Source organism: Engystomops pustulosus, unplaced genomic scaffold (genome assembly GCF_040894005.1).
Source record: "Engystomops pustulosus unplaced genomic scaffold, aEngPut4.maternal MAT_SCAFFOLD_292, whole genome shotgun sequence".
Classification (NCBI taxonomy): Eukaryota; Metazoa; Chordata; class Amphibia; order Anura; family Leptodactylidae; genus Engystomops; species Engystomops pustulosus.
The window spans coordinates 86448-110537 of NW_027285171.1; the positions used below are offsets into that span (position 1 = coordinate 86448).

Below are 24090 nucleotides of genomic sequence, written 5' to 3' on the forward strand. Positions count from 1 at the left end.
TGAGTCCTGGTGTATACACTTTTGGTTGCAGGGGAAGCTGGCATATAGCAAAGCTTATAGTGTATTTTATAGGTGTGTCATTGTGTGTTATATCCATCTCATGGATCTCTTCATCTCTAATCTGTCTCATCTGTCTTTTTCTGTAATACTAGTACAAGTTCATAGGGTTCAGAAGGTAAATGAAAGTGTATATAAACCTGTACCCTGATAATCTAACCACATTGTCAGCACACAGCATCTCACAACACTAGATGGACCAGGAAGTGTCTGAGTTATAGGAGCTAAAACATCAATAAAATTTGTGAAATTGTAAATACGGGGTGTAAACATTACTAGGGGTTATCATTTGAGAAGGTTCATTCATTGGAAAACCCCTTTTAATGACACAATAGGTCAGATAGAACCACGATTAGGGTGTCCTCCTGCACAGCATGTTGTATAAAACTCAGTACAGGTGGTCCCCTACTTAAGAACACTCGACTTACATACGACCCATAGTTACAAACGGACCTCTGGATATTGGCAATTTATTGTACTTTAGTTCCAGGCTACAATAAACAGCTGAAACAGTTATCACGGGTGTCTGTAATGAAGCTTAAGTGTTAATATTGATTCTTATGACAACCCAACATTTTTAAAATCCAATTTTCACAGAGGCCAAAAAAGTTCTGGCTGGGATTTCAATGATAACATATACAGTTCCGACTTACATACAAACTCAACTTAAGAACAAACCTACAGACCCTATCTTGTATGTAACCCGGGGACTGCCTGTATTCCACCTTCGGAGCTGCTTTCACAGCAGTAAACAAGGCTTCAAACAGGGCTTAAATGCCTACCTAGAGCATAAAAACCATTGATTCTTATGTCATTGTATAGCATTCTGTTCTTTCACATCCCTTTTTGTTTTTTAGTCAAATTTGTTATAGGGGTTAAATTGGAATGGCTAGTGTGGAAGATGCGACTCTTTGTAAAAAGTCACAAATTTTTGTGACAAGGCTCAGTTCACACCTGTATCTGAGCTTTATGTTACACTGTCCATTTTAGTAAAATGGAAAGTTTTTTTTATGGACTTTTTGTTAAATTTTGTTTTTGTTTGTTGAAGAAATTTTAAATTATTTAATATATGGCCCCAAAAGAATATAACATACCAAGAGACTCCTCCAGTGAAGATATAAGGTTACCGCCTCCTTGACTACTACCCTGTTTCCCCTAAAATAAGACATCCCCCGAAAATAAGACCTAGTACAATTTTGTTCAGACTTAGAAATATAAGGCCTCCCCTGAAAATAAGACCTAGCGGCAGCCATTGCAGCAGCCCCCCCTGTGCCATACATTAACATTAGTAAATCTTTTAGATGCTGCAGAAGGTTGTGACATGGGGAAGAATTCATGGGATAAAATCACTGGATGTTGTGCTGCAAATGTGATACCAGCAGCTGCCAGGACAGGAAGGGTCATTTATGGAAAGTGCTTTTACTAAACATGAGAGATTGGGGCCAATGATTCTAATAGTAATGGAGTCACAAGAAACACAGCTGGAAATTCAGATTTTGGAGAGTTATGAGGATGTTAGAGAAGTAGATTTTTTGTTCAACAATAAATGTAAATTCTTGTTCATGGAAAATAACACATCCCCTGAAAATAAGACCTAGCGCCTCTTTAGGGGCAAAAATTAATATAAGACACTGTCTTATTTTCGGGGAAACAGGGTATGAGCAGCTGGACTGTCAGGGACACATGAGTGATGTCAGTGTTTTGCACTTGGTGACAAGTTCTCTTTAAGTCTTAAGGCAGCAGGAAGCTATGTTCTGTTCTGGAAGATAGATGTGAATAAACAGAATATATGTTTTATGAGACGTTCTCGTTGCTAAAAATACTGATTGAAATCATATGTTCTGCAAATCTGCAATGGTCCCACAATAATCATTTGGTAAAGCAGACAACTGAACACACAACACTCCCAGTGGTGATTGCGCCACCTACTGGTCACAGCTAATATGAAATTGTCATTGAGGATTTGTATTGGCTTCCTGCAACATTGAATTATTTCACTAAAATGTTGTTTTTGTTTTTTTACAGGGAAAGTCTTTGTCCCCAAGCAAAAGCCCAAAGATTTATGTGCAGAGGAGAAGCTAACTCTTGATCCAGAACTGGAAGAGGCTTTGACCAGTGCCTCCGACATTGAGTTGAGTGACCTTGCAGGTTAGTATTCAGAGAAAATGACGCGTGTAACATACTGCAATTACTTGAATGTTTATTTCAGTTCAAATGAGTAATAAAAACCTCCACCTCCCTTAAGATGATCATAAGTGTAATGTTAATCATTAAGTATCTTCCAAAACCATCCCAACTGTGCAATTTCAGTATCAGTTCATTGTGGGGAGCTGGTTTGCCTAGGTGAGAGTCTGTATATGTAGGTCAGGAAGGAATTCATTTTCCTTATGGAGGTTACCGTTTGGAAAAGACTGGTGTGGCTATAATCCCTGGTAATGTCACTAGGCTTCTTAAAGGCCAGACATCGGTGTAAAGGGAGCTGCCTTATTTAACTCCTTAACGTACATGAACAGCACAGAGGTGCGGAGGTTTCATACAGAGGTGAGTGGCCTTATACCAACACCCACTGCTAATACCCGTCATTGGTGCTAGCAGCTAGCTAGTCTTAAAGGATATGTACCATTTCAAAAAGGTCATTCTGACCCAAACATGACTTTTCACAGAGGTAGGTAAGCTGATGCTGGAGGTGGTCTTGATAAGGCACAGAAATCCGCAGTTTCATCAAAAAATTGATTTATACACTAGGCAAATGTCCCCTGACACAGGGCGCTTGGTCACTAGCATAACTATGCACGTGCATTGCGTGCTTGAAACCTCTCCACCCTCCCTTCTGAGAGTTGGGGATGTCACCAAGCTCTCGGAAGTGCTGGTGCATGCGCACTGTATCTTCATTTCGCAGGGCTGTATATTTTGTTGTGCACCATGGACTTTTTTAAAGCTGTAGAAAAGATTTGTTAACATCCGTTGGAGTGCTGGAATACTACTTTTTCCCATTTGTAAGGGGTTAAGGCACCACTGGAGGCCTAGTTTTCATTTTCCCACCATGGTAATTTTTATATTCCTTACCTAGAATCCCCAGCAGAGTATGCATCGTCTTTAAGACTCTGTAAGCCTAAAAACATGGGCCTACAGAGGCAATTTCCATCAAGAGAATGAATCCCTTCAGAACTAAACTAAGGGAATGATATATCCCTATGCCACTATAAGGTCATTAAAGGGGTTGTCTGAGAGCATAAAAAACCTGTTGGTGGCAAGAAGGGGGCTGATTAAAAAAATAAACATTTACTTACCTTTGTGGTCCCTTCTGGCGACCCACGCTGCCATCACTCCGGTCCATGCCCCATGTAATCAAACAGGGGCATGGAAGCTGTGCTGCGTTCAGCCCAGGCCCACCAAGGTGGCCGGCCACACCCAGCTGTCCTGCGTGATACAATTCTCAGAATAGGGATGGGTGGGCATGGCCCACCTCCTCGGCCAGCCTAATGCTTACAGCCACGGACTGGAGAGATGGCAGCGGGGGACTCCAGGAAGGACCGCAATGGTAAGTACCGTATATACTTGAGTATAAGCCCGAGGCCCCTAATTCTACCACCAAAAACTGGTAAAACATATTGACTGGAGTATAAGTCGAGGGTGGGAAATGTATTGGTCACAGACCCCTGTAGTATGTAGCCAGCGCCCTTAAGTACTTTCATACTTTCCTTCGGGCGGTCCCGATGCTTGGCGCGGCTCCCCGATGGTCCAGTCCCCGCGGCTGGTCTTCTCTCTGTGGTAACATCTGGCAGAGACACGTCCACGCAATCTGCTGGCCGGCGCATACTATGACATCATCAGCGGCGACACCACCACATCATAGTGTGCGTCGCCTGGCAGAACGCATGGACTCGTGTATAAGCCGAGATAAGGTTTTTCAGCAATTTTTTTTTTTTCTGAAAAACTCTGCTTATACATGCGTTAATACGGTACATTTTTAATTTTTTTTTAACTGGCCACCGATAGGTTTTTTATGCTCTCAGAAGACCCAGGTAAGCTGATGTAGTATAGGGCATATGTGTTTTATTTGTGTGAAAGGCTTTGTTGGCACAAAAACTATGTTTGGCATATGTGCTTACAAGACTTCTTGCACACAAATATATCCTCAGGGCCTAAATTATCTGGGATTAGCAAAAAGTGTGTTTCAGCCTTCTGTTCTTTTCTCCTTGTATGAAGTAGCATAATGGTCTATTCATCTTTTCCATTTTCTATCTACATTATGGGTTCCTTCTGGCAACCTATACCATAGTACAGCTAAACAGTGACTGAGTCGGTTGCCCGAGGAATATATAGAAATTCTCCTGTCTCAAACCTCTAAAGGAATGCAGTAATGAGTCTAAGGCTTTTGTCATTCCATGTAACCAGAGGGTATAAAATTACATATAATGTCCAGTGGCTCCCAAGCACAGATTATACAAAATACAATATAATAAATGAGAATAAATATGACAGTATTTAAAATTAATACATTTTTCATAATTACCAATAAAGAATGAATAATAAATAAATATATTTCTATATATATCTAGTGTATATATGTGTGTGTATATATATGTGTATATATATGTATGTGTATGTATGTATATATCTAGTCTATCTATATCTAGTATACAAAAAATGTGCTGAAAAACCTTAACTTGGCTTATACTCGAGTCAATGACGAAAAAAACCCTCTGTAATCACCTTTCCGATGCTCACCGCAGGTCCTCTTCTGTCTTCAGCTCCATCCTCGGCTCTCCTCTCCTCGGGGGGGGGGGGGGGGCAGGCGGATGGCTGGCTATATACAGGTGGGCGGGCAGGCGGCTGGCTATATACGGGGGGGGCGGGCAGGCGGCTGGCTATATACAGGTGGGTGGGCAGGCGGCTGGCTATATACACAGCGGGGACAGGCGACTGGGTATATACGGGGGTGGCAGGCGGCTGGCTATAAAGGGGGGTGGCAGGCGGCTGGCTATAAAGGGGGGTGGCAGGCGGCTGGCTATAAAGGGGGGTGGCAGGCGGCTGGCTATAAAGGGGGGTGGCAGGCGGCTGGCTATAAAGGGGGGTGGCAGGCGGCTGGCTATAAAGGGGGGTGGCAGGCGGCTGGCTATAAAGGGGGGTGGCAGGCGGCTGGCTATAAAGGCGGGTGGCAGGCGGCTGGCTATAAAGGGGGGTGGCAGGCGGCTGGCTATAAAGGGGGGTGGCAGGCGGCTGGCTACATACGGAGGGGGGCATAGGCGGCTGGCTACATACTGGGGGGCATGTGACCAATACATTTCCCACTCTCGGCTTATACTCAAGTTAATAGATTTCCCCAGTTATTTGTGTTAAAATTAGGTGCCTTGGCTTATACTCGAGTCAACTTATACTCAAGTATATACGGTATATATTATAATAATTTATTCCTTTATTTATTAATGTATTCTTTTTAAATATTGCCATATTTAGTCTCATATTTCCCAATACTTTGAAAAATAGACTGGTGTTGATGATGTTTTTAACTATTGCCCTTCATCAGAGGAGTATTTTTTTTTTTTTTTTTTACCCACAGAGATTATGTAAGGGCATGAAAGTCATACCTAACCATTTTTCTTTTCCTTTCAGCGATCCTTGGAATGCCCAGTATTTTTCCACACGGCACTAGCAATGGGTATGATGGTCAAGGGTTTCCTAGTAAGTATCTAAAGGGATCTGTTGTTAAGTATTTGGCCTTAATTCATTAAACAGCTGTTTTAGGTTAGGAAATGTAAATTATGTCTTACGGGGATTCACTCACTAATAAAATGTATCCACAGGATACAATGAGCTCCTTCCTGTGCCCCATTGACTTCTATGGAAGTTACAGATTGGTATACAGTGCAGCTGAAATTCTGAAATCCTGAGCAGATTTGCGATTCCCCTTTCTTCTGATTGTGTGCGGTACAGCAGCTAAGACCCCAGCAATCATATATTTTTCCCATATCCTATTGAAATTGGTTAAATATTATTAAAGAGTCAACTGCTTTAACTCTGTCCTGCCCAATTGCCCAATCAGGGGTAGGTGGGTCTGTTATGTTACTATTTCATAATAGGGGTAACCTCTTTTGTAACATTGGTAAAGTTTATACATCGTTCTGATGACTGGAAAACTAAGCACAACATCCTTTAGCTATCCATAAGTCTTGTCACCCACAGCCATATTCTCCTAATTCCAACATGAGTTCTTGGTAACGTTAAAGGGAACTTGTCCCCAGGAAGGTAATTTTTACTTTGACTGACAGGTTCCAATAGCCTCTGGCATGTAGATTTTAATAGCACTATAATTATGCAGATGCATGACAAACGTTTCTTTAACATTACCTGGCTCCCTACCAGCAGTGTATGGTGAGTCTTGGGGAACAGTTCAATTGAGAATTGCTTGTGACAGTGAGCTGATGTAAGTGGGGGCAGGGAGCAGGGGAGAGAGAGGAGGAGGGTAATAAGTAAGGATGATGGGAAGGAGAAATTGAAGAGAAGACCACGTTTTACCACCATATAATAATAATAATAATAATAATAATTATAATATTAAAGAAACAAATAAAAAGTACTGGAAATATTCGGATGCAAAAATTCAGTAAGCAAATCCTGCCTGTTAAGGGATCATTTAAAACATACACTTTTATTTAGATACTATTAAAATTATTAGGCTTAACTCTAGCTCCGAGCCCTATAGCTGGTTTATCCCTAAAACAGGCTTAGACAAGAGGTGACCCCCAAATGTGTGCAGCTGGTCAAATTGACAACTACCAAGGCTGAAACCTGCATCAGCAAGTATGGCATCACAAAAGGTACAGCCACACGAACAATATTCAGTTGCACCACAAAGGCATATTTGAAATGAACATACCAGAGGCTATTGGAGCCTGTCATCATGTAAAAATAGCCTTCCTGATGACGGGTTCCCCTTAAGCATGTATTTATTCTCAATGGGTAGACAAGTCAGTCCCTGTTACACCCCGCTGGCTTATTTTACTGAAGAACCAAGGCTTAGGAATTATGAAATAAAAGGGGTAAAGGCTACTGGTATTTATGAGCTACACCATACCATATTTGTCGTGTTTGTTGTGTCAAAGTAAAAACTAACTTAAGAAAAAATGCATGTTCAAAATGTCATACAGTATGAAAACAGTTTTTCACAAGACACTTGGAAATATTGAGTAAAATTTGTAGAACAGCTTCTGCATGTAAAGTGATGGAGAGGAATGTCTTTTGGCAATAAGTTCCTGTAATTGGCATATTCCTTTGGTAATTAAATACCTTCCTTTTGGTGTTTTATTATATACAGTATGTACATACTATAATATGTTCTTTTCATTATTTCATCCAATTTTCTGTTTACTTTTTATTTTAGATGTGGTAAAGGCAGAGCCGGTCAGACCTGTGTTTGATGAGCCACCAAACCCCACCAATGTGGAGGAGAGTTTGAAGAGAATACAGAACAATGATCCTCGCTTGGTTGAAGTTAATCTTAATAATATAAAGGTAGAAATTACATTTTTTCCATCATCTAATAGCAAGATTCTCCATAGTAGCTGTTCAGAGCTCAGATTTAATTTCTTAAGTTATTCTTGAAAAAAGAAAGCAGAGTTCTGATGTCCTGTACTCTAACATATCTGGTTTCTCTTAGAATATCCCAATTCCCACTTTGAAAGAATTTGCTAAAGCTTTGGAATCGAATACACATGTGGAAACATTCAGCATTGCTGCAACACGAAGCAATGATCCTGTAGCGGTAGTAAGTATCAGATGAAGCGTGCGTTTTTTACTGAATAGTATATTCCCATTAAGGGCCTGTTTGGCATATTCACCATCATATTCACCATGTCTTTGCTAGATCTAGGGATTTTCATTAATAATGAACCCTAAACTCTGCCATGAGTGAAAAATGTGCCTGTGCTTCTATAATTCTTTCTCATTACTGAGAACAGCCAGGTTAGGAGTCCAGCAAAAAAATACTTTACATACTTTAGTGTAAGGCGAGGCACCTAATTTTACCACCAAAAACTGGAAAAACCTATTGACTCCGAGTATAAGCCTACAATCTCTGCAGTGGCAGAAAGGTGCCACTTGACCCATTTTCTTGTTGTATGAAAACTTTTTGTTTCAGTGGTATATTGCTTTCCAGGACAAGCTTTTGGTGGATTAGGGCAAAGGTTTATGTTGCTTACAATATGCTGGTGTTAAAGCTGCCTTGTTCATATAGATCAAAGGAAGATTGTTGATATGGAATTAAAAAAAAAATGCATTTTTAATCATTTTCCCTTTCTTTTCCCATAGGCATTTGCAGACATGCTGAAAGTTAACCAAACTTTAAGGAGTTTAAATATCGAGTCCAATTTTGTCACTGGAGCTGGTATTTTGGCTTTGGTTGAAGCCCTTAAAGAGAACGAAACCTTACGAGAAATCAAGATCGACAACCAGGTAAACATTTTATCAATGTATCTGCTGTATTATTTTCATGTTACAATTTTAATTTTGTTCTTGGACTACTGCTACCAGTTTGGATTCCTGTCAACAGCATTTATATAGGTATAAGAAGAGTCAGGCTTAAGATATGTGACATCTGTTTGCTAAAGTGTTAAGAAAATGTCCCACAGAATTAGCAGCTACACATGCAGTATTCATTTAACAAAAATTTATTATATTATTAAACTATAAAATAGTAATAATTATAGTCCTCCAAACCTATGCATACCGTATATACTGGCGTATAAGACGACTTTTGAAGACAGAAAAATCTTCTGTCTTCTCTGGGGTCGTCTTATACGCCGGTAATCGTCTTATACGGCGGCATGGAGAGGGCTCACGGGCTGAGCCCTCTCCATAGCCGGTAAGTCTTTGCTGCATATTGCAGCAAAGGCTTACCGGTAACACCCGCGATCGGTGCTAGCGCCGATCGCGGGTGTTTGCACAGCGATGGCTGCCGGCAGCCTCAAAAAGGCATCGGGGGGAAAATACTCACCCTCCGTTGGCCCCGATGTCCGCGCTGTGCTGTCTTCAGTCTTCCGCGCTGTCTTCTTTCTTCTGCTGGGCGCCGCCATGTCTTTCCCCGGGTCGGCGCCTAGTATGACGTCAGCAGCGGCGCGTCATACTAGGCGCCTGCCGGGGAAGATCAATGGCGGCGCCCGGCAGAAGAAAGAAGACGGCGCGGACATCGGGGGAGCATCGGGGTGAGTATATGTTTATTTTTTTTTTAATGCTGGGCTGTATACTACTGGGGGCAGTGCTGTATACTACTGGGGGCTGTGCTGTATACTACTGGGGGCAGTGCTGTATACTACTGGGGGCTGTGCTGTATACTAATGGGGGCTGTGCTGTATACTACTGGGGGCAGTGCTGTATACTACTGGGGGCAGTGCTGTATACTACTGGGGGCTGTGCTGTATACTACTGGGGGCTGTGCTGTATACTACTGGGGGCAGTGCTGTATACTACTGGGGGTTGTGCTGTATACTACTGGGGGCAGTGCTGTATACTACTGGGGGCAGTGCTGTATACTACTGGGGGCAGTGCTGTATACTACTGGGGGCAGTGCTGTATACTACTGGGGGCAGTGCTGTATACTACTGGGGGCAGTGCTGTATACTACTGGGCGCAGTGCTGTATACTACTGGGCGCAGTGCTGTATACTACTGGGGGCAGTGCTGTATACTACTGGGGGCAGTGCTGTATACTACTGGGGGCAGTGCTGTATACTACTGGGGGCAGTGCTGTATACTACTGGGGGTTGTGCTGTATACTACTGGGGGTTGTGCTGTATACTACTGGGGGTTGTGCTGTATACTACTGGGGGTTGTGCTGTATACTACTGGGGGTTGTGCTGTATACTACTGGGGGCTGTGCTGTATACTACTGGGGGCTGTGCTGTATACTACTGGGGGCTGTGCTGTAATGGTAATGTTGTTGTTGTATGCCTTATGTTTATGAGTGACAGTTTTCCTGCTATATACCTGCATGTCATAAGAATTTACATTTAAAAAAGGACCATGTTAAATTCAAATCTGTTTTTTTTTATATTTTTACCGGTGTTTTGTATGCGTTGGAAAAGGGGTAGTCTTATACGGCGAATATATCTTAAACTCTATATTTTAAACAGGAAAGTAGGGGGGTCGTCTTATACACCAGGTCGTCTTATACGCCGGAATATACGGTAACTAAAAAGGGGGAAGTCTGGTTATTAAAGGACATCTATCACTAGATCAAGGATTGTAAACCAAGCACAGTGACATACTGGTGTGTGCCCCCTCTGGCCGGATCTACTTTTCTTTTAGCTTCTTATGCTCTTGTTTTTAAGAAAAAAAGGCTGTAGAAATTATGAAAATGGGCCTGAGGGGCTCCAGACTCCATTAACTATGGAATCTGGAGCCCCTCAGACTCATTTGCATAATTGTAGAAGCATTTTTTTGGTAAAAACCAGGGCATAAGAAGCTAAAAGAAGATCAGATCCTTCCAGAGGGGGCGCACACCAGTATGTCACTGTGCTTGGTATATTATCAGTGATCTGGTGATAATGTCCTTTAAAGGGTCATTAAGTGGTTGAATAGATTTTCTGTTTTCATGATTACACTTTTTTATTTCATTGTCAAAACAGAGACAACAACTGGGAACCGGGGTTGAAATGGAGATCGCTGGACTCCTGGAAGAAAACCACTCAATTCTTAAATTTGGATACCACTTTACACAGCAAGGACCACGGGCAAGGGCGGCTGCTGCTATAACTAAGAATAATGATCTTGGTAAGCACGGATTTAGTGTACACTACTATTAACCATTTGGTGTGAGATTATACACAAACACCTGCTCAGCCTACCGCTTCACCTATTAGAAGAACAGGACCCCCATTTTCTGTATTCCTGGGGTCCATTCTCATGTGTGACCTCACAGATCAGTTATCAGTTGTTAGCCCTTATCCTGTGGAGCTTGGTACAACCCCTTTAACTTTAAATTGCAAACAATTTCTGAGAAATCTAAAAGTTAACAATGTTTGCTGATCATTGGGGAGTTTCTTCTTGTTCAGAAGACTATAAAAATGCACAATTGTTGGGAGCTTACATTTGCACAGGTAGCATTGTGCCCACTTGTACATTACCGTTGTGTTACATTTTGTGACTTTATTCCACCCTTTTCACATTTTAAATAAAGCTCCCGGCACGTGCAGAACATCCGCCTACATTTCTTCTGACTTCTTTTCTCTCCACTATGTTAATTTCTCAGTGTGGTGGTTACGGGTACTTATCACTTGACTTCTACTGGCATCTCTTCAATCCTGACTGCAGGAATACACAGGTTACATAGTATTGGGACTCATTCCCTGGTTGTATTTGGTCTGAATTCTCCATTGCATGTTAAAAATGTTTTACTTTTTGCATGCTGGTGTGACGAGGGAGACTTTATACACCTAATCCTTGATATGTAGGTGTCATTGATGTAATGGCATGATAGAGGAATGCAACTAACTTGTGCCATGTTCTACTAATACAAATGACTAAAATGCTGAAAGACATTCAGCTTGTACCTGCCATAGAAATATGCTAGTAGAGTCCGGTATTGCATGTTGTCTGGTGTCCTAATAGTGATATTCCTTTCTTTCCTTGGCTGGATGGTAGTTTTTATGGGTACATTTTATACATCCAAATCAATGTCCGTATCCACATTGAATTATAACCACTGTGTGATTATGAATGGGTATGTTTGCTACCAATATTTGTCACCCTGATAAATGTTGTATCACTCTTAGTGCTGGAGCCCCAGCGATCATGGATACTATGAATAGAAGATAAACAACTGCCTTTATTCACCTTTCATTTCCATCTCACCAAGGCTCTGGACCAGATGCATTCTATGCTTATATTCTTAATGAAGTTCTGTAGCACAATTGAAGGAAGCCCTGTAAAATGGAAAGCTTCATGTTGAGAACATGATTTACTGTTAATGTTAAAAAAGTGACTTTCTGGGTTCTCTATCACTAGTTGTCCTCCTGTTTATGGGGCGTTATATTTTACTGAGACTTTAGTTACAACTACTAGCAATGACTTTTTCCATTTGGTAAGAGAGAAGAGATACAAACACTGCTTGAAACCATGACATGGAGCTGATCAAGATTTTCCTGTGTTCTTATTTCAGTTCGCAAGAGAAGAGTGGAAGGAGACCAGTAAACATTTCTTTTTTTTTACCATGAGAACGTTACTTGGAGGTTTCAACATCACTGGTGAATATTGAGCTTCATTCAGGTGTTATAGTCTAGGACTTCATCTGGCTGGGAAGAAGGGAAGATACTGGAAAACCACAAACCATAATCTGATTGTTCTTTTCTCTGTCCTTTGATATGCCTTGCTTCTTTTACCCTATCAGACCTTTAACTGTTGAGACTCATGGATATTTGAGAGCTGAAAATGGTAGCCTGGAGGAGATGAGTTTTGGCGCTTATCCAACAGATGACTTTACAGCATCACTGCTCAGAGATGTCACAAAGATGCTGGATAGGAAGTCCTCTTCAATATAGTCTTAAATATTAGCGTTTACAAGGGAAAGATTAAATTATGAGAATTATCAGCTCTGATGAATGAGAGGGAAGTGGGAAAGCTCAGCAATATAGAATATAATTGTACATATTGACAGCAATTATTCTACTTTTCTTTAGTATAAATTGGATAGATTTGCAATTCAGTATCTCTTAATCCCAAACTCTATAGTTGACTTTATATTGGTTCTGTATGGTGATGTTTCCTATGTTTTAGGAAACATGACCTCACCAAAATGTTTTGCCAACAAATGACTGGATGTATGCCATTATGGCTGTCTAGTAGTTGTGGATATGTGCTATACAGAACCAGTACTTTATACTATCTGGATTGGGCTTTAGATTTCTGAAATGATTTACATGCTGTAAAGATATTGAATGGTGAGATTCTTAAAATCTCATCTCGGCAATATCAAGCACTCCTACTCATTGTTTTCATTTTCCGGTTAGGTTTTCTTGAACTATATAGAAGTTAAATTCTTGATGGAGGGGTATGAATTGTCTTGGCTTCATAATTTGCTGAAAATAAGTGATTTTAAAAAGCATTCTTATTGCACTTCTGCAATGTCTTTGTTTATCCAGGCTATACAACAGAGCTATTCAGACAGCTCTCTTATTTCAGGGAAATAATACACCAAATATATAGTCTCAGGAAATTCTAGACCTGGGAGTACTTAGTATTTCTTAGTACTTGTGTCTTAATATTATATGTATCCAAATATCCCATTTCAGGGAACAACAGACCTGGGAAAATATGTGTCTTAACCTTCTACAAGTCTGAGGAAAGTACAGGCCTGGAAATTGTCTTAACCACCTTTGTGTCCAGATGTCTCATTCTAGGGAAGTATGGACCTCAAAGTATTTACAATGTCTTAGTTTCCATGTCTTCAATTATCCCATACCAGGAAAATATAGACCTGGATATTCTTAGTATGGTAACATTTTATGTCTTCAGCTACCCTGTCCCAGGGTACTATAGACAAGGGAATGCCTCCAAATATTCCCATCCCAGGAAACTATAAGCCTGGGAGGGAATTGTAACTTTTTCGTCTACAACATGATTGTAGAATTTGTAATACAAAAGGATTAGAAATTAAACCTCTTGGGGGGAGATCCATAATAATGTAGCCTTCTAGCCATGTAGATTTATTTAACAGAATTCTATGTTCAAGGCAACTTTTTACTTCCTTTACCATGCCTGAGTTAGATGCTGAAATTATGTACATTGGCTGTATTGTATTTTTTTGTGTACACATCATTCATTAAAGGGTGCCAAACACTGTATTCTGGCGGTATATATTTGTATGTAATATACGTATTTCTTGTAAAAGAAAGAGAGCCCTACAAATTTTCAGCATTTATAAATAAAGTTTGTTTTTTCAAATTGTGGTTGTACTGTATTGACTGCCAATGGTTTTGCCAATTAAACATTTTTAAAAGCAACAAATAGAACATTACAAAATCCCAGATGTTGAAGATTTATGACCTGTGACAATTCAAAAAGTTGCCATTCCCCTCTTGGCTTGGAAATACTGTACAAAGGGATCATTTATTGCAAAAATTTGCACACCATAACACTTCAAATGCCAGATTAAAAATAAATCTAACACCAGGATGCAGGATTGTAAATCAAACAGACTGACATACTGGTGTGTGCCCTTCTGGCAGGATCTGCTCTTCCTTTAGCTTTCTATGCCCTGGTTTTTACAAAAAAGCCTTTTAAAATGATGCAAAAGAGCCTCAGGGGCTCTGGGCTCCATAAGTATTAATGGCTCATTAGCATCATTTTTAAAGCCTTTTTTTTTAATTAAAAACCAGGGCATAAAAGATTTAAGAAGAGCAGGTCCTGACAGAGGGGGCACATACCTGTATGTCAGTCTGCTTGGTTTACAGTCCTTCATCCTGGTGGTAAATGTCCATAGTAAGCCACTAAATAAATCTGATGTGCAGAAAAGCTCCGAAAAACGGCAGCACAAATCCCGCCTAATTATAAATTTGATTAATGATATTTACAGCTATGGCAACACTGCATAGCAGGAGCAACATATATCGGTGTCATGAAAGGAGTTCCATCCCTCGGCAGTGTGGTCAGTCCATGACACGGCACCCTTCATGTCCTGTGAACATGGCCAGTGTGAAACTGCCCCTAGAGGATATGGGGGCTGGCTATATAAGAAAAAAAAGAGAAACTGAATAAGACAAAAGCCAGGATAGCTTTTAGTCTCCAACATTGAAGAAACATAGTGGAACATTGGTCAGAATTATTAGAAAACATTGATTTTCAGGGGATGTTCTCAGGTCATAGCTAAACTTAAAAATATTCCTCCACTATCATACCGTTATTCTCTAGGAAATGCAATTACCTGCATAGATGCTACCAACATCACATTGGAACCTAACCTTGGAGAATTACAAAGTTAGTTGCATCCTTGCTGGATTTGGGATGTACACAATACTATATAATTAAGAGATCTTTTATTATGGAGGAGCTACAGATCGATGTGTTTGTTTATATATACAATAGAATATACTCTAGTTCTATATACAAGGCTCTGTTTCCTGTAGTCTTTCTCTGCTCAACATATTTATAAGTAGACAAGTTATCTAAAACATAGCTTTCACAATGAAGCCATTGAGCAATTCATTTTATGTTGCATCATGTTGTTGCCAGTCAAATAAATGTAATCCATGTAATATCTGGATGACTTGAGTCCAGTGAGAGCCACAGCTCATAGAGAGAATTGGTTTTTTATTTCATGGTGATCACCAAGCATCATTAATTATGTGTAAAATATTTAGCCTGGTAAATTTCTACAATTCCTTGTCATCATTTTAAGTCTTATTTAAAGGGGTTTGTCTGATCCCATATACAGTTTTGATACATATGACCAATAAAGGGGAAGCTAAGCAACAGATCACTGGAGCCATTACTACACAGTGGACCTTATTTGGAAATAAAACCGCTGTTTGGTGCTGGATCCAGGGACTCTGATCTCATATTCAAGGGGTTGGCCACTTTTTTTTTTCAATAAATCTCATCCATTAGACAGGTCTCTGAATGTATTTGTACCTGTGTCTTTGCCTTCTGTGAGAGTTTCAGCTTTTCCCTGCCATGCACATGCTACACTCTGTATGTCTATACAACTTCTTCAGTCCGTAATGGCAGCCTCCATGTGTGTTGTGTTTTTTTTTCCTCTTGGTCCGTCTCGCTGAACCACACAGGGAAAGGGGAAAGGGAACAGCAGGATGAGTAATTATTTCCTGCTGCTGGTCCCTCCATTTTATCAGTGCTCAGACATGTAGGCAAACATCCTACATAGTGCACAGAGAGTCTGCACACAGCACTTAAGGAAGCAGGGATGATGAATCAATTGGTGAGCATTCAGGGATTATTATTAAGGCAGTAAAAGCACATGAGCAATTTTATGTAAAAGAGTGGCCAACCCCTTTAATGATGAAGCTTACTCAAGAATATTGGGACAAGATTTTGTTTGTTGCTCCAAAACTCTTTATCACAGGGACCTCTCCCTTCTGAATAGTTGCATAACTGACTATGGCGTGGAGTCGCCATTTCCCAGATGAAGTAAGAGATGATGGATCATAGACATTATGCTTTGCTGTGCCTAACTGCATTGCTGCACCACTGCATATGTGTAGTGCTCCCACATAATGACTACACTGAGTAGAAAGCAAAACTAAATATTTGTGTACTACTGCCTCCCTGTTCCCCCGCTCCATCACTGGCACAGTGATGTAGGAAGCCCAAGGGGAAATGTGCTGTGCTGCGACAAATATTACAATTAAAGACTGTTCATGTCTTTGTCAGTGGAAAAACGTAATTATTTGATCCCTGGCTGATTTTATTAATTTCTTTAATTGTATATGGTTCCAAATTAAAAGCTATCAGAATAAGGGCTCATTCACACAAACATAATGGGGACCAATATGCATCCAGACCATTTGCGGACGAGTATTGGTCCCCATTAAGGCTATGGCGCCTGGTCACTGTGCAATGAGCTCACGTTGTCTCACCGCACTGTGACCATGCAGGGCGAAAAATAGGACATGTCCGCTCACTTCTATATGGAGAGTGGAGGCACTCATCCCTCCTCTCCTACACCGCCAAGTACCTGGAGAAACAGACACTGGGGGAAATGTATCATGCCATGGCAGATACATCATGAAGCTTAGACCTCATAATTTACATGCCGGCACACTGTGCTTGCGGTCATACCTGGCGTAGTTTTGAGTAAAAACCTGCAAATATTCAGTTGTGAATGTCTCGTCCGGTCCACCTCACCAGTGGCCTACCCCTTCACACCCGTTCCCACGTGGTGTGGAGGTGGCATGGACGCTATAATAATCCACATTTTTTATTTTTTTTTTAAACAGCTTTATTGTGAGTTTCTGGATACAGTACAAATCCAATATGCAGTAAGTATAAAGTTACAGCTTATTTTTGCCTCTTTTACAATTTTTGCGCATTTTACTTGCCATTAAGCATTATTATCTCACCCACAAATACATTATTCCATTTCTTATTTTCACTAGATTAACCTGTTGGGTGCCAAACCTGCACCCGTTTAACTATTCATTTTAAACAAAACAGTAACCAAAAAACCTAGTGCATTCCTCCTGTTCACTATCCCAATTATGTTTAAAGTAGGTCCTTTATTTACTTGGGTCCTATCAGCTTGGCGTTTTCTATGGTTGTGTGACTCTGAGCGTTCCCTGTGTGCCCTTTAAATCTCCATGAAGTATGTTGAAAATGTGTCGCACAAGAATTTGTGATTATTTCAGTACTTAACCCCTATCAAATGGAGTAAATAGTCAAGTACCAAAGGATGGTAGACAAAATTCAATGTACTTTATTAGATAATCAAAAAAAGCTTCCCGTAGGGATAAAATATGGGAACACAAGGATAACAAATAGACTTATACAAAATGCACAAGATCCGGATAAAAAACATAGTAAAAAAGTGGTACAATCACTAATGGTACAACAATACTGTCAAAGAGGACCTGATTCGTCCAAACAACTAGCAGCACAGACAGTACATAATCTCCCGATAAAGGATATATCCTACATGCCTCATTGGTCTGAGGATCAACAGGGAGAAGGTTCTATGTATATAAATAGACCAAAGATAGACCACAAATGTAGAGTATACAGACCACGGTGATGTGCAGGGACCCCGACACGTGTTTCGCCTCCAATGCTTCTTCTTGGAGGAAGAAGCACTGGGACCAGAAGTGGTCTCAAAGAGTGTTCCATTTATTTCAGTACATAAAACATATTTAGATCAGTAAACTAGCAATATAGATACAACAACAGAACTGTGTCTCATTCTTCATAAGAAATCTCCACCTTTTACGCCTTTCATTGTGTAACAAAGTATAAGCTTCTCTGCACAGCACAGTGATAATGAATGTAATATTCTCCATAATGGAATGCGATGCAAGCCTAGCAGTATGTACTGACACCATCATTTAGTGGTGAATTCCCTGGAGCAGCCTCCCCTCTGTATGACCGGAGCGTGATATCATTGTCCCATTCCCGTTTTACCCTTTATAAAAGACAATTGCTTATTAAAATCAGTAAATTGTGTGTGCCCCCTGTGCTTCCAGTTATGTGGCAGATGTTTTTGTGTTGATTTAACCAGTTTTCACCTAATTGCAGACCAGCGACAAATTTTTATTATTGATTTTATCTAAATTAATTATGGGAAAAACAATCGTTCGTACGAAGAAGTCATCTTCATGTCACAGCAGTGGGTGCTGTAAAGTGCTTTGATGCCATTCCAGGCGTACCTTCCGAACTACATTTCCCGGCATGCACTTGGTCTTATGGGGGTAAAAGCCGCACAATAGTAAAAGGGCCGCTACAGTGACTGTGGAGATTACAGTTCCACATGGAGAGCTCTGTGTAACGGCTGCCGCTCTGCAGACTCTCTCCTCTCTATGGTCTCCGGTGTAATGACTTCCTCCCTGTAGTGACTTCCGCTCCTGCGCACTTCCTCTGAGCGGTGCGGCCCGGACATGGACGCGTTGGAGGGTCTGTTCGGCAGTGATGCAGAGTCCGATAATGAGCGGAAACGTGAGGGTGAGTGCGGCGGGAACCTGGGCACTCCGGATCCTAGATGTAGAGGCCAGTGTTACCTCAGAGAGGCGCTATGTCTGCATAGGGTGGCTGCGCCACTATGGCTGAGAGCTCCTGGGTGGGCAGTACCACTGGGGCAGCGCTGCATCAGTTTTTAGTTGGTTTGGTCCTAATAACTAACCATGATGGGACTAGTCACCCTGGAAGCACAGCAGGTCCTATAGGGCTAATGGTTTATTCTCTCCTAGTGCTCTGAATGAGCCCCACAGTATGGAAGACATAGAGGCACATTTACTTACAGGGTCACCGGAGTTCACAGAACTCACTTAATGCACTGTGCTGCGATTCACTAAGATTGTGCGCACGATATCCTGTATGTGTCGCTTCCCCACTCAGGTCCACTGGAGTTCTTCTTTTTTGTTGCGCATACAAGTGCTTGGGATTGCGACACAATTTGAAAGTTAAATCCCGTGCTCAGTCCGAATCAGTCGATACATTCTGACAGCACGGCGTGGAAGCCAGCGCAGCTGTGCCACAAAAAGGATTGCATGCTCCACAATCCCAGCGTGCACACTTTCATTTAGACCCGGAAATGGTGCAGTCCGACAACTGTGCGTGCGACCCTTAGTAAATGAGCTGCTGTAATGAAGGCTCGGAAGCTCAAGGCTTAACTACTGCTCAGCTGTGCGACTTCTGTAGAGCACAGTCCTGGCATCGGGCATCCTGCCTGGATAATTCCTATGGCAGATCTGGAAGTGCTGGCAGGGATGCAGTAAAGTGTAAATGACGGTGATGCTTGCCTCTTTCTTCCTCTACGTTTTGGCATGTGGCCCAGGTCATTGCTGGTCTTTGCAAATAGAGACTGCAGCAGTGATATCACATTGATTGCTGTAGCTGAACACTGGATTCAGCCTTCCTGAGATGGCTTAGAGGCTGTTCTGGAGGTAAACATTGCAGATTCTGTCATACTTGACCAGAAAAATGTTGTGGCATGTTAGGCAATTTATCATACACCAACACATGACCAAGTCCCTGCTCCCCTTGGCAGGAGGACTGTGCATTGTATATTTCTACAGCAGAAGTAGAATTGTGCGATAAATTAGTGACCGTTCAGCATAGAAGATTGTAGCGAGTGCCCGGTCGAGTGCCCTGCAGCAAAGTCTTCTGTGCCATCATCCTCTCATTGTTGTATCAGAATTTGACCTATTATTTCTATCTTTAGAAGACTCAGACTCCGGATCTGGCTCTGACTCGGAACCAAGAAACGCTGGCTCCGTGAGTAACGCTTCTGCGAGTGACAGTGAACGGGATGATGACGATGATGGACATTCTGCCTCAAAACCCAGCAACAGAGAACTATTTGGAGATGACAGTGATGATGAAGCTGGGTCCCAACGTAGTGGGAGTTACAACCGATCAGAGCGGTCTGATAATCAATCTGAGGGTAATGTCCACTCTGATCAAGAGGAAAATGATCAGTCAGATGCTGAACAGCACAGTGGCTCCGAAAACTTTCAGGATGAAGATGACGATGGAGGACGCCGATCTGATCACAGCAGCCACCACTCTGAAGCCGAGGGATCAGATAAAGATGCCCATTCTGAAGATGAAAAATGGGGCAGAGAGGATAAAAGTGACCAGTCTGATGATGAGGAAAAAATGCAGAACTCAGATGATGAAGCACAGCATTCAGATGATGACAGAACTATGAGATCAGATGAAGAGATGCACAGGCAGTCTGATGGAGATGACCATGAAAACCATCAATCTGATGAGGAGGATCGGCAGCATCATTCAGATGATGATGAACAGAGACCTTCTGATGATGAGAGACAGCATTCTGATGTAGAAGAACACGAGCATCAGGGATCGGATGATGATGAGCCAAAGCTTCAGAACTCCGATGATGAGCTGGAGCGACAGCGATCAGATGATGAGCAGCAACATTCCGATGATGAAGACCAAGAGCGACAGCATTCAGATGATGATCGTAGACGCCATTCAGATGATGATCGTAGACGCCATTCAGATGATGATCGTAGACGCCATTCAGATGATGATCGTAGACGCCATTCAGATGATGATCGTAGACGCCATTCAGATGATGATCGTAGACGCCATTCAGATGATGATCGTAGACGCCATTCAGATGATGATCGTAGACGCCATTCAGATGATGATCGTAGACGCCATTCAGATGATGACGATGAACTTGATGGCCACCGCTCTGACGACGAGCAGCAACATTCAGATGTAGAAGAGCAAGAACACAAATCAGGTCCGTTACATTTCTACTACTGACACATCTTGTTGTTCTTATATATAAATAGTGTACAACATATTTTCTGGTGTCTTTCATAGTCTCAGGGAGAGGAAGCGACAGTGAAGAAGAGATTGTGCGTCAGAGGCCTAAGAAAAAGAAGAGGCAGTCAGACTCCGAATTAGATAGTGATGGGGATGCGCCTAAAGGTATGGTGTCCCTGGTGTACGTTTCTGTTAGCATTGATGTAATGTGTGCACTGGAAGCATGATCTTTTTTACTTTGTGCATGTGATTTAAAATGAGTGACAGTCGTGTAATAATGTCCAAACGTCTGTGTTTCTTGTTTATAGAAACTTTGTCATGCATGAAATTTCATGTCTAAATAATTACATTTTTTTTTTTAAATAGAGGGAAATAAAGGTGCTGCTGATCTGTTTGGCGATGCTGATGATATCTCTTCAGACAGTGGTGGTGAAGAGAAGCCTCCAACACCAGGCCAACCAATGGTAGGAACCCATGGACATTGGCTGTCAAGGCACCTCATTCAGCACTCTTTCTAAGGCCCATTTCACACCTGTGACTTCCTTTTTTTTTTTCTTGCCTAAATAAGTGTTAAAATGTCCTTTGATTTCAGTGGACTTTTAATGGCTTTTGTTAGTACTTCTATTATTTGGGCAGAAAGTTAGACAAAAGCTGCAGCACTATTTTCTTTCTCTATTAACATAAGAGTTGCAAATGGACACCAACTGTAAGTCCACTAATGGACATTTTAATTGATTTGTTAGACCTACGTTATCATCGTTTTCTGCTTCAAGATAATACCAGGGATCCAAACACGGCCTTGAACTAAGCCTTACAGACATACAAATAGGTCTGTAAACCGTTGTCTTCTGGCAAACTGAGTTTGCTAAATTCAGTAGTAATTGCCTCAGCAATTACCCTACTATTTCTGTCCCAAAGCTTATATGATCCCTGGTGGTCTGTCTTGACACAGAGGAAATGTCTGCTCACCCTATCATATTTTCCTTCTTTATGTTATCATGCACTCAACTGAGTGACCATCTCCCCTCAAATCTCTGTGAATGTTATAGCTACATAAAGTGAGATCTAAGAATTTTTAATTTGCAACAAGTTGCTCCCTTATTATATAATCAGCAATGAGAAGCAACTGCAGGATTTTTGGAGATTATCTTAGCTGCATCTGCCTGACTATTTTGTCATTCACTGAAAGTTCAAATGGCAAGAAATATAAAACTTGCATTGGGCTATAGGCCTGGGCATTTAAATAATATGTTGCATTTCTCAGATTTGATGATCTTTTTTATGATGCTTCAGGATGAAGATGGAATGGATCAAGATCAACGGGAGGAGGAGGAACCAATTCCCGAGACCAGAATAGAAGTAGAGATTCCTAAAGTAAACACAGACCTTGGAAATGACTTGTACTTTGTGAAGCTTCCCAACTTTCTCAGTGTTGAGCCTAGGTAAAGTATTTTCAGTGCAAACGTAACGGGTTACTCTTTGATGATCTAAATGTCTTGTATTCAGATTGTAAAGTGAAGGTCAAAGTTCTCTGACAGACACGCATACATTTTCTAGCCTCTGTCAAAATACTGTTCTTGTCTGTTCTATAGAGTGTGAGAATAAGATGGGTACCACTAATTCATGATGTATCCATTGGAAAGGTGATATTCATTCTTTAGCTACTTTCTACTAAATGGGCTGTGTGATCAAAAAGGACATTCATGCAATGTGATGCCTCCGTGATGTTCATTAAACCCCTTTCCACTTGCTCCCTATAAAGAGCAGCACTAGATGTGATATGCTCCCTTCATGGGGGCAACTATCCCTTCAACAATATGCTTTTAAAATCCTTAATATCATTTACATGTGGAGAATGAGAGTAATATGATTTTTAAATGGGAACTTCATCATATATTTAAAGAAAATCTACCACCAAAATCAAGCAGGATAAACCAGGAAAATGAGTTCTGACCGGAGCTCCCAATTCCCTTGCTTCCGTGTGTCCTTCTCTTCCAATATGTCACTCACAAAATAGAACAGTTCACACTCCTCCAGCACAAATTCCTGAATCCTCCGATAAGAATATACCGCTATTCAGACCAACACGCCTGCGTTTTTCTTGTGACCTCCTCCGTATGCAACATATGTTGCGGTAGATCGCTGGAAGAAATTCACCCGCAGATAGTGTAGTACAGTTTAACACTCAGGATTTATTTAGATTAAAAACATACTCACAAAAGAGCGATAAAAATGCGCATATAAAACTCCAATATGGGACGCCAGCTGCACGTTCTCGCCGACCCTGGGTTTCGCCCGGTTTGGCTTCTTCTGGGGATAAACCAGGGACACTTACTGTGACTGTGGTAATCTTATATTTATCCATGGCCTCCTTCCTTCTTAAATCAACTTTAGAATTGTGCTAATGAGCCTGAAGGACTCGGCTGCACTACCAGAACCCCTCTGTGATGCGAATTCACAGGCTGTTAAAATGAGCAGAACATGTCTCACTCAACCCCCTGATCTTTCCCCTCTCCCTCTGTTTGTGTTATAGCAGTAGCAGGAAGTGCAGGGGAGTCTTACTCTGCTCATTGTAAAAGCCTGTGAAGCTACAGCACTGAGGAATTATGGAACCCACTGCCCTTCAGGCTCATTAGAAAAAAAATTAAAAAGTTGATTTATAGAGGGAAGGAGGCTATGTTTAACAAATATAAGATTGTCACAGTGCCTGGATCTATGAATAAGTGTACCTGGTTTATTATGCTTGATTTTGATGGTAGATTTCCTTTAAAGGGGCTTTCCCACCAAGCAAGTTAGGCCCTATCCACAGGTTTTTGACCATTCAAAAAAAAAAATGAGGCTGAGCCTTAAGCTGTAAAATGTCTGCGTCCTAAAGGAGTTAACAAATGTACCGGTGTTACATTGTTTTTAACTCTGCTTACTAATGTACTGTTTGTTTAGACCCTTTGATCCACAATATTATGAAGATGAGTTTGAAGATGAAGAAATGTTGGATGAAGAAGGAAGAACTAGGTTAAAATTAAAGGTATTAGTTCTTTTGATTGCATTATTTTATCTACTTCATCTATATATCAAC

The 24090-nt window shown here is 41.2% G+C and overlaps 2 protein-coding genes across 4 annotated transcripts in view; both read left to right on the top strand.

The window, feature by feature from the left end:
• The window catches only part of LOC140110505 (tropomodulin-3-like), a 37270-nt gene extending 23276 nt beyond the window's left edge, over positions 1–13994 (top strand). For all 3 annotated transcript variants that reach the window (XM_072132245.1, XM_072132247.1, XM_072132246.1), the window contains exons 4-10: positions 2083–2205; positions 5674–5742; positions 7442–7572; positions 7718–7825; positions 8368–8511; positions 10682–10826; positions 12214–13994. In XM_072132245.1, coding sequence (XP_071988346.1) covers positions 2083–2205; positions 5674–5742; positions 7442–7572; positions 7718–7825; positions 8368–8511; positions 10682–10826; positions 12214–12245 — 752 coding nt within the window. In that variant the 3' untranslated portion in view covers positions 12246–13994. The remainder of the gene's footprint in view (positions 1–2082; positions 2206–5673; positions 5743–7441; positions 7573–7717; positions 7826–8367; positions 8512–10681; positions 10827–12213) is intronic.
• Positions 13995–18524: 4530 nt separating this feature from the next.
• On the top strand, positions 18525–24039 carry LOC140110504 (uncharacterized; the record flags this gene model as incomplete). The annotated part of the gene is made up of 6 exons (XM_072132244.1): positions 18525–18713; positions 19933–20988; positions 21072–21179; positions 21381–21478; positions 22308–22456; positions 23955–24039. Coding segments are annotated over exons 1-6 (1560 nt in total), but the record flags the coding sequence as incomplete, so codon positions are not given.
• Between the last annotated feature and the right edge of the window lie 51 nt (positions 24040–24090).